At 46.0% G+C, this 11,471-nt stretch overlaps 1 protein-coding gene and 1 long non-coding RNA gene across 3 annotated transcripts; one reads left to right on the top strand and one right to left on the bottom strand.

Annotated features, from left to right (window-relative positions):
• Positions 1-28: 28 nt before the first annotated feature.
• dnph1 (2'-deoxynucleoside 5'-phosphate N-hydrolase 1) lies at positions 29-7,162 on the bottom strand. 2 transcript variants are annotated; one of them, XM_037272233.1, is made up of 4 exons: positions 6,884-7,162; positions 634-696; positions 429-539; positions 29-321 (listed from the first exon to the last, which is right to left on the bottom strand). In XM_037272233.1, exons 1-4 carry the CDS (start codon positions 7,017-7,019, stop codon positions 203-205), a joined length of 429 nt encoding a protein of 142 aa, XP_037128128.1. In that variant the 5' UTR covers positions 7,020-7,162; the 3' UTR covers positions 29-202. The 2 variants fall into 2 exon arrangements, with proteins under 2 accessions (XP_037128128.1, XP_037128129.1); XM_037272234.1 differs by having other exon boundaries at positions 195-321; positions 394-539.
• LOC119134999 lies at positions 646-1,311 on the top strand. Its single transcript, XR_005100476.1, has 2 exons — positions 646-725; positions 767-1,311. It is a non-coding gene; the product is annotated as an uncharacterized LOC119134999 (long non-coding RNA).
• Positions 7,163-11,471: the final 4,309 nt, after the last annotated feature.

Raw genomic sequence — 11,471 nt, forward strand, 5'->3', positions numbered from 1 at the left:
TTACACTGTGTATGCAGTTGCTGATAAGAATGATGAGGATGACCATTTTATTGTATGCATTGTGGAACCAGTCAGTGTATACAGCACACGTGTGGAAAAACATCAAAAGCTATAGGTCAGAGCGCTATGTACTTGCACAATCTATTGGACGGACGCCCTTAGTATTTACACGTGCGTATTTCCTGCGAGCGGGAAAATTGTTTCAGTGAGGATTTGTCTTGAAGAAGTGCTCCAGGACGTCATCCACATCATCTTCGCCGGAATAGTCCATAATCAACATCCGCTTGCCGTCTGCTGCTCCTCGGATCATGGCCGACAACTCTGTGACAGGAACGGAGTCAAATCAAATTTATCTGGATAGCCATGCCTTTTTGCGGTGTTTCTTGCTCATACTTGCAACGAGACAATAAGAAAAGTCAAGCGCTCACTGCATCGTAATGATGGTCGGAAGAGACACAAAGTATCCTTCTTCTTGAGGTAGGCGTGGCCCAGTTCGTAGCCCACGCCCAGCGACGGCTGCGTCACCTCGGCAACCACCACTGTCACGCCACATGTCGTCAAAATAGCAAAACACATTGATGTCAGGTCAGTTACGATTATTGCGGAGGGACTGAGAAGGACGGTGATTCCCACCGTCAGCTTGTCGGAGCCAGTCCAAGTCCCGATCGTGAATGAATCCATCGTCCAACCCCTCTCCTGAAAACACTCATGGCGAGAGTGCACACGTTTGACCGCAGCTGGTACTGGCTGCGGCCAAATGAGAGAGGATTGACAAAAGCTGGTCGTTGCGTGGTGCCAAATATTTGTTCGGCCGACATAACTGCCTGAAATTGGCTGGCAACCAATTCAGGGTGTCCCCTGCCTACTGCCCGTAGTCAGCTGGGATCGGCTCCAGCGCACCCCCGACCCATTTCACTGACGTACAACTACAAGTTACCGCGGGAGGAACCAGCAGCGTAGCAGAGCCGAGCTTTCTGGACTGGAATTGGCAACCAGCAATGTCTGGTAGGTTTTCCGTGGTTACGTTAACTTGCTTGGTCGGTCTTGATTTGTTGTGTTGGACTCAATTGAGAAGAGTTCCAGATCCAGGCATTGTTTTGTCTTTCTGGTAGCAAAATAGCTGGGGGAGGAGCCCCAGCAGGCCCCACTTACAGTTCAAACCTCTACATACGAATTGAATTCGTTCCGGGACCTACTTTGTATGTTCAAATAGTCGTATGTTGGATTAAATATTCCCATAAGAATACACTTTAATTTGTTTAATTTATTCCACAACCAAAAAAAATAACCCAATGATAACTCCTTAATAAATGCTACAGATGATTATATATTACAAAGGGGACTTTATTCTTTATTGTGATCAATATTAATCCATTTTTATTATTCAAATATTTTCAAAGCAACCTAATATTTTTGTATTTATTAATTTGGGTTAATGACAATGCACAATAATTAAATGCTGACACTATGGCAATGTAAGAAGTGTTCATTTAAGAAAAAGCAACAAGTTTTGTGATGAAATCATTAACGACAATGATTTGAATTAATTGATATGAATGAATGATTGAGAATGAATTTCAGTTCTGAAGGGTCCTTTTGTACCAAGCAAAGTTACGGTGGTGGGGAGGGGGGCTAGAAATTATAACAGGAACTCTATTAAAATGTCAACCCGTTAGAATAAGCCCCTCCCCTCTCATTTTAAAACGATGTGCCCTGGCCATAAACTGACTCTTTCTCTACCTTCTTGGGGTTCTTTTCAGGTACTGTGGCAAATTTGAACAGGTTCCCCACTTCCCAGGCAAAGTTACAGGTGTGGGGGGGATACTGATATGTGTGTTTTTCATGTTTTTATTGAGAAAAAAAAAGCTGGTACTGTCTGCCGTACGGCATCGGTTTCCAAATTTGGGTTGCTGAAGAGGACACCTTCTCATATTTATGAGGACGCCTTGCACCCTGCCTTGCACGTTAGGACTCGTGATGTGCATTCCAGTTCTTCTATGTGAACTGAATCATTAGAATCGGTTCACTCAAAAGATTCGTTCAAATGAATCGTTCAATGAATCCCCCCTAACCCTAGCCCCCCCCCCCCCTCCCCCCACACACACACTCACACACTGATACGTTTTTTTGTTGTTTTTTTACATCCAGTGGAAACAACCCATACACATCAAACAATACAACTACACAAACCCCCCCCCCCCAAAATTATTATATATAATAATAATTGGCTCGGGTAATTAACACATTTCTTTCTATAATACAACACTTACACACTGATCCGTTGGCAGCAGTCTCTCACCCGGTCGTGAACGGGAAATTGCGTCACTGACTCGTTCATGGACGGGAAATTACGTCACTGACTCGTAAAGTCCCTCCATCTATAGCTCGCTAGTGCTGCTGATTGGTCGTTCGCGAAGATTCACGAGTGAGTGACGGCTGTGTATGTGCCTCCTAGCGCTAATACTAAAGAGGCCATGAGCGTTCTCTATCGGACAATCGGTGAGCTGCAATCCACGCACACAGAGGGTGTTTTCATCATTGCAGGGGACTTCAACCAGGCTAACATGAAGACTATTCTCCCTCATTTTTACCAACACGTGGATTTTCCAACTCGGGGAGAGAACACTCTGGACTTGGTTTACACCAATATAAAGGATGCATTCAGAGCAGCCCCCCGCCCCCACCTCGGCTCTTCAGACCACCTATCTGTTATGCTAATCCCTGCATACAGGCCCCTGCTGATCAGAGCAAAACCCACAGTGAAGCAGGTGAGGGTGTGGTCTGAGGGGGCCATGGAGGCACTCCAGGACTGCTTTGAGTGCTCTGACTGGGACATGTTCAAATCAGCAGCAACATATGACAATCAGATCGACATTGATGAGTACGCCATGACTGTGTCAGCCTACATCAACAAATGCACCGAGGACGTCAGCACCACTAAGAACATCATCACCCGAGCCAACCAACGACCCTGGATGACTGAGGAGGTACGTCATACGCTACGAGCACGGAACTCAGCCTTCAAGTCTGGCGACAAGGAGGCACTGAGGACAGCGAGAGCCAACTTGAACCGTGCCATCAGGTTAGCCGAAGCGAAGCCACAGTCGAAAAATTCAGGATTTTTTCCACGACGCCAATAACACCAGGAGTATGTGGCAAGGCATACGGGCGATCACGGACTACAACTTACCCTCCCCCCCGGTGGGTGAGGTTGATGCTGACTTCCTAAATGGTCTAAATAACTTCTTTGGGCGGTTTGAGGCACTAAACAGCACTCCTGCAGTTAAATCTGTTCCCCTTCAGGAAGAGGAGGCACTCTGCCTTGACTCAGCCGAAGTGTGGAAGACTCTGAGAAGAGTCAACCCACGTAAGGCCCCAGGCCCCGACAACATACCTGGGCAGATGTTCAAGGAATGTGCAGGTCAGCTGGCTGGTGTCATCACAGACATTTTTAACATCTCGCTGGGCCAAGCCACAGTGCCAGTATGCTTCAAGGCTGCCTCCATCATTCCGGTGCCGAAGAAACCTCAAATCACCTCATTGAATGACTACAGACCTGTGGCACTGACTCCCATCATGATGAAGTGCTTCGAAAGGCTGCTCAAAGAACACATCGTCTCCAGACTCCCCCCAACATTCGACCCGTTCCAGTTTGCCTACCGGCAGAACCGCTCTACTGAGGATGCCATCTCCTCCGTTCTTCACCTGAGCCTGGCTCACCTGGAGGAGAGGAACACCCACGTGCGGTTGCTGTTCCTGGACTTCAGCTCAGCGTTTAACACCATCATTCCACGGCATCTGGTGGAAAAACTGGAACACCTGGGCTTCAGCACCCCCCTTCGAAACTGGCTGCTAGACTTCCTCACCAACAGACCTCAGTCAGTCCGGGTCGGACAGAACACCTCAGATGTCATCACCCTCAGCACAGGCTCCCCTCAGGGCTGCGTCCTGAGCCCCCTGCTGTTCACCCTGATGACACACGACTGCGCCCCCAGGTTCACCACCAATCACATCGTGAAGTTTGCAGACGACACAACGGTGGTGGGCCTCATCAGGGACAACAACGACCTGGACTACAGAGAGGAGGTGGAGCAGTTGGTGGGCTGGTGCAGAGACAATAGCCTGATCCTGAATGTGGAGAAGACGAAGGAGATCATCGTCGACTTCAGGAAGAACCAGCCTCACCACGCTCCACTGATCATCAACAGCTCAGCTGTGGAGGTGGTCAGCAGCACTAAATTCCTGGGGGTCCACATCACAGACGACCTCACCTGGACTGTGAACACCACAACACTGGTCAAGAGGGCACAGAAGCGCTTGTACTTCCTGCGGAGGATGAGGAGAGCCCACCTGCCCCCACCCATCATGAGGACGTTCTACCGAAGCACCATAGAGAGCATTCTGACAAGCTGTCTCTCGGTGTGGTGTGGAGGTTGCAGCGCCTCCGATTGGAAGAACCTGAGGAGAGTGGTGAGGACAGCAGAGAGGATCATCGGGGCTCCTCTTCCCTCCATTCAGGACTTGTCATCCCCGCGCTGCGTGTCCCGAGCCCGTAATATTATCAGTGACCCATCACACCCCCACCATGGACTGTTCTCCCTGCTGCCCTCTGGGAAGAGGTTTCGCAGCATCCGCTGCAGGTTCACCAGGTTCTGCAATAGTTTTTTCCCTGCTGTCGTCAGACTGTTGAACATTCAAACGTAGCATTCCTCTGCACACTTGTAAATACTGTTTTTGTCTCCTGCACTGTTTACATACTTTATCACTGCTGCACTTTGTACTTTATACTTATCTTATTTCATATTTTTATATAGAATGTCACTTTTTAACCAGCCGCAATATCATTACATTGTTGAAAGCCGTATGCAACGTAATTTCGTTTTGTGTACACCCAGTGTTGACAAAATGACAATAAAGTTTGTCTAAGTCTAAGACAGACTGAGTGATTCACTCACTGAGTGATTCGTTCACTGAGTGATTCGTTCGTTGGTGAACGGGAAATGCAATTCACGACTCGTTCGTGAACGGGAAGTTACGTCACTGACTCGTAAAGTCCCTCCTCCATCTAACGCTCGCTGGCGCTGCTGATTGGCTGGCTTCGTTTTGTTTTACGGCAGGGGTGGGCAAACTACGGCCCGCGGGCCACATCCGGCCCACGGGACCGTTTAATCCGGCCCGCCAACCCTGAATTAATTGTATTATTAAACTTTTTTTTTTGTCATTTTGCCTGCAATGACTGCGTTTCCCCAGTAGATGGGGAACCGCTCGCCTGCGCATTTACTACCGGAAGCCGTGTCAGAAAGCTCGGTGCACACTCACAAGTGCGTGTACGTACGTACTCAGTAGTACGGACATGGCGCACTCGCGCTCTATTTGTATCAGTCCCGAATTTAGAGCGTGGGCTGTGACGACAGCATTCTTGTAATTCGCTCGCTGAGCTTTCAGATACAGTTTTACGCTAAAGCCACCCACAAACCTTCCCCTGGAATCCTTCCATTAAAATGAATGGCCCGAAGAAAAGAAGTGAGTGCCGAATGTTAAAAGAGTGGCCAATTTGGCTCGACGTACGCGACGTGACGTTCAGCCACATCAACCCGTCACAGATCGAGGTAAACGGATCTCTCCTAAGAATTGCCACAACAAATTTTACTCCAGACTATGATGCACTAGCAAAAAAGGGAGACCAACAACACTGTTCCCACTGAAAATGAAGGGGAGGCTCTCAAGTTTGTTGTAAAAAAATGCATTTTGAATATGATTTGTACACATAGCAGGGATTGAAACTAGCGACCATTCTCATTTTCAAACAATGCAGGATGCTCAAGGACATTGATGCACCACCTGTTTGCGACTAATCTTAACCTGTAAAGTTCTTAAGGCTTACTTTAAGGAAGTGTTTCCCGTTTCCTCACCTCTGTTACCAGGTGTTTGTGAGTTAAAACTCTGCTCTGATGTTCAGATACCCCTCACCGTGTTGCCGTTTTGATTACTTTATTTGGATGTATGCTTTCACCGATTCTTCAAGATGATATATTTGGTCAGAATGTTTGCTGTTTGATGTGATCTCATAAGATAAACATTTTTCATTAATCTGACCTGCAGGCACTGAAGTGATGGAGACTGTTATTCATAATAATAGTGTCGTATTTTATGAGAATCACTGATAGCAGTTTTTTAGTGATTTTTTTTTTAATGCTGTTAATAAATGCATTTGTTTTCAAAAAACTTGTTTGGAATATCCATGCTTTATTACCTACTAAAGGCCAAAATCTTTTATGCAATGACCTTTACAGGTCGCTTATATTACTTCACACAAACACTACGTCCATCTGCTCCTGGTTCGGCCCTCCGGTCCAAATTTAGAACCCAGTTTGGCCCGCGAGTCAAAAACTTTGCCCACCCCTGTTTTACGGCGAGGTAGCACCAGCTTCAATGGGCATTACTGACATCTACTGGTTGAAGTTATATATGAAAGGAAAAAAGAACGAATCACTTTAGAAAGTGATTCGTTCACTCTCGTTCACTGAAAGGATTCGTTCTTTTTGAACGAATTGTTCACTCACGAGCCAACACTAGTTAGGACATATCCGGGGAAAAGAGGACGTCTGGTCACCCTAGGTAACTACTTTGGCACAACAATTTATTGTTAACTGTTCTGATTGCTCATTCCCCAAAGTGAGGAATTCTGGGCCTGCCGTCAATCGACTACCGTGATGGCAGTAGGAACACAACCCGAGTGCGCATTGATTTACTCGGACCGTTTGGAAACTCGGGAGGGGCAGATGAATGAATGGCAGAGGGGCGCATTCGGCCTCTCACAATATTGCACGAGGGAATTTCTTAACGTGCCCTTTGGGTAAAGACTGGAAATGTGACTTCTGACCTGTATGGCTCAGATTGCTGTCGCCCACGTGCTCAGTCAGAACCTTCCCGAACTTTCCGAGTGTCTTGACGATGTGTTCGTACAGGCGTGCGTCGTCCCTTCCGCCGCGAATACTCGCACAGAAATAAATCTTCATCGTTTCATCTGGCTTCGGAACCCGCGGGAAACTCTAAAGACGGCGCATCCACCAAGGTAATAGTTGAAAAAGAGAACGCGCTTCTGGAGATTGAGAATCCGTGTGGTAGTGATGTGCATTCCAGTTTTTTTAAGTGAACTGGATCTTTAGAATCTGTTCACTCAAAAGATTCGTTCAAAAGAATCGTTAACCGAATCGTTACCACACCTCCCCACACTGATCCATTGGCAAGGGTCTCTCGCTCGGTCGTGAACAGGAAATTGCGTCACTGACTCGTTCGTGAACGGGAAATTACGTCACTGACCAGGGCCGGCTCTACGCAGGGGCAAGAGGGGGCAACGCCCCCTCAAACAGATGTCCTGCCCCCTCGAATCAAACTTTTAGAAGTGAAAAATCCGCTGATAGAAACACACGTTAATCAGCCCCCTCTCTTCTCTCATGTCGGTGCAGTGTGTGTGCTCACACAGCCTGCTGTCAGGACTCCGCGCCCGCCCCTCCGTAAACATCCAATCACTGTGAGTATGCAAATGAGGCAAGACGCAGCCAGAGAGTGCCAAGTTACAGTCAGCGCGGTAGGAGTTGGAAGAAGCAGTAAAAACTCCACCAAACTCGTCGTAATGACCCGCGCGCGATATCAGAGTCAAAGTCAAAGTCAGCTTTATTGTCAATCCCTTCATATGTCAAGACACACAAAGAAACCGAAATTCCGTTTCCTCCAGCGCAGGAGCGCAGGCTCCTGTACCGCCTCCCAGAGGGCAGAAGATCAAACAAAGAGTGAGCGGGGTGACTCACATCACTCACAATCTTGGTCGCCTTGCGGGTGAGATGGGAGGTGTAAATGTCCTTCAAGGAGGGGAGAGAAGCATAACTATATATATATATATAACATATAACTAATGATTAACGACAACTCAAATAATAGTTAATATAACATTCATATTATATGTTCCCCCCCCCCCTGAGAGATTGCCACCTTATTGTGGTCAGGGGGGTTGCGTGCCTCAGTGACCCTAAGAGCAATACCAGCAGAAGCTTTAATCTTCAAGTGGGACACCCAAGCTGGACAGGTCTTAGTGTAGAGGCCTGACAGAGTGCAATCCACTTCTCCAGGTTGAGATCTGGACACACAGCTAACAACTGCCGTGAAGAAAACACTAACAGTGTTAAAAATGTGTAAAAAAAAAAAAAAAAAGAAAAGAAAAGAACATGCCCCCTTCACATTTCTGACTGCCCCCTCTTATGTGCATTCCTAGAACCGGCCCTGTCACTGACTCGTAAAGTCCCTCCTCCATGAACGGTCGCTGCTGATTGGTCGTTCGTGACGATTCACGAGTGAGTGACAGACAGCATTGCTGCCATCCTTGCCGACTAGTGTTGGCTCCTGAGTGAACGATTCGTTCAAAGGAACGACTCCTTTCAGTAAACGCGAGTGCACCACCTCGCCGTAAAACAAAACGAAGAAGAAAATGACGTAACTTCCCGTTCACGAACGAGTCGTGAATGCATTTCCCGTTCACCAACGAACGGATCTGTGAGTGAACGAATCAGTGAGCGATTTGCATTTCCGGTTCATCGCGAGAACGGATCAGTGAGGGAACGAATCCTAACTTTCCCGACTTTCCGTTCGCGAACGAGTCAATGGGTGAACTGCCTTCCCGTGCATCAACGGATCAGTCAGTGAACGTGTTGCGTCCCCTGCCGTGAACTATGTAAGCCAGAATGTAGATTTACGATTTGCCAAGGAAAGAAAGAACCACTCACCGAAACACCACTTCTTTTATGCTCGTTTTCTCCAAGCTATCGGCTAACTTTATTGCAGGAAGGGCATTCGCCGTTATGCAACAACGGGGAGATTATGCTTCTCTTTGGGTAATCTTTATTTTATAACACTTAGTTTTTTTTTAACACAGTAGTTTTTAAATAACGTGTATGCATATATACGCTTACATATTCTTATCCAATATATCTACTGCAATTTCACATTAGATTGCTGGTTTGAAATTTACTATTATTATTATTTTAATAAACATTTATGTTAAAACTGTTTTATTCCTTGTTTTTATATTCGCCAATTAAAACATAAAAATCAGACATTTGGTTAACTGCTTTTTAAGTTTTACGTTGTTATATGAGTTGGTGTCTCCTTAAATAACAAATATCGGCATAACGGGTTTTTTCCAACCTTTTATTCAAACACAAACGCATTCGGTATAATAACACCATCAACTACAAGCCAACAAAATTAAAACATCAATGTCGGCATAACGTGTGTCGGCTATGCTGTCTGTCAGTCACTCGTGAATCTTCGTGATCGACCAATCAGTAGCGCCAGCGAGCGTTAGATGGAGGAGGGACTTTACGAGTCAGTGACGTAATTTCCCGTTCACGAACGAGTCGCGAATTTATTATTTTTATTATTTTAATAAACATTTATGTTAAAACTTGTCTAGTGTTTTATTCCTTGTTTTTATATTCGCCCATTAAAACATAAAAATCAGACATTTGGCTTACTGGTTTATATGACAATATATATATATATGTGTTTCACGTTGTTATATGAGTTGGTGTCCCCTTAAATAACAAATGTCGGCATAACGGTTTTATTTTTTTTAAACCTTTTATCCAAACACAAAGTCGGTATAATAACACCAACTACAAGCCAACAAATATAAAATTAAAACATCAATGTCGGCATAACGTGTGTCGGCTGGCATAGCAGCAATGCTGTCTGTCACTCACTCGTGAATCTTCGTGATCGACCAATCAGCAGCGCCAGCGAGCGTTAGATGGAGGAGGGACTTTAAGAGTCAGTGACGTAACTTCCCGGTGTTGTGCTTGATTTGGTTCCCCCGTGAGATTTTGTTCCCCCTGCCGCGGGAGCGCGCACGCCTTATTTAGAAAGCGAAAAACCGATGTCGTACGGCGTCAGCACTACGTTGTTTTCAATAAAAACATGAACTCACGTTTGCGTCAGTCAATTTTAATTTTTATAAAGGATTATTCTCATTTGATGTCTTTAAATTCATCCGCGTTGTGCCATTGAAGCAGGGTGCATTCAAAGGCCAGTCGTACAGTCGAAACACTCATTCACTTCACCAAAACGCAACAATATAATTACGTGAGCTCTTTGCATAAACCTCGATGCAAAGAAACTCCTCTTTTTGGGTACAGGCTACAAGGAGTATATATTACAAAGGAGACTTTATACTTAATTGTGATCATCATTCATTCATTCATTCATCCATCCATCCATCCATCCATCCATCCATCCATCCATCCATCCATCCATCCATCCATTTTATTACTCAGGTATTTTCAAAGCAAATTAATATTGTTGCATTTATTAATTTGCTTTAAAATGACAGCGCAATATAATTAAAAGCTGACACTATAGCAATGTCAAACGTGTTCATTTAAGAAAAAGCCACACACGTTTTGTGATCAAATCTTTCATAACGAGAATGATTTGAGTGAATTGATTTGAATGAATAATTGAGAAGAAATTTCAGTTCTGAAGGCTCCTTTTGTCCCAAGCAAAGTGACAGATGGTGGGGAGGGGGGATAAAAATTGTAACAGGAACTCTATAAAAAATGTCAAGCCGTGAGAATTTGTGCCCCCCTCCCATTTTGAGAACGGTGAGTCCTGGACATCGACTGGCTTTTTTTCTATCTTCCTGGGGGTCTGTTCAGGTTGTGTGGCAAATTTGAACAGGTTCCCTCATTCCTAGGCCAAATTACAGGGGGGGAACAAATCCTCACAGCTGCCCCGTGAGGATATGTTCCCCCCCCTTATTTTGAAAACGGTGAGTGCTGGACTCCAGCTGTTTTTTTTCTGTCTTCCTGGGGTCAGTTCAGGTTGTGTGGCAAATTTGAACAGGTTCCCTCATTCCTAGGCCAAATTACAGGGGGGAACAAATCCTCACAGCTGCCCCGTGAGGATATGTCCCCCCCCCCCCTTATTTTGAAAACGGTGAGTGCTGAACTCCAGCTGTTTTTTTTTTCTGTCTTCCTGGGGGTCTGTTCACGTTGTGTGGCAAATTTGAACAGGTTCCCTCATTCCTAGGCCAAATTACAGGGGGGGAACAAATCCTCACTGCTGCCCCGTGAGGATATGTTCCCCCCCTTATTTTGAAAACGGTGAGTGCTGGACTCCAGCTGTTTTTTTTCTGTCTTCCTGGGGGTCTGTTCAGGTTGTGTGGCAAATTTGAACAGGTTCCCTCATTCCTAGGCCAAATTACAGGGGGGGAACAAATCCTCACAGCTGCCCCGTGAGGATATGTTCCCCCCCCCTTATTTTGAGAACGGTGAGTGCTGGACTCCAGCTGTTTTTTTTCTGTCTTCCCGGGGGTCTGTTGAGGTTGTGTGGCAAATTTGAACAGGTTCCCTCATTCCTAGGCCAAATTACAGGGGGGGAACACATCCTCACGGCGGCCCCGTAAGGATATGTTCCCC

This window comes from Syngnathus acus, chromosome 15 (assembly GCF_901709675.1).
Source record: "Syngnathus acus chromosome 15, fSynAcu1.2, whole genome shotgun sequence".
NCBI classification, from domain to species: domain Eukaryota; kingdom Metazoa; phylum Chordata; class Actinopteri; order Syngnathiformes; family Syngnathidae; genus Syngnathus; species Syngnathus acus.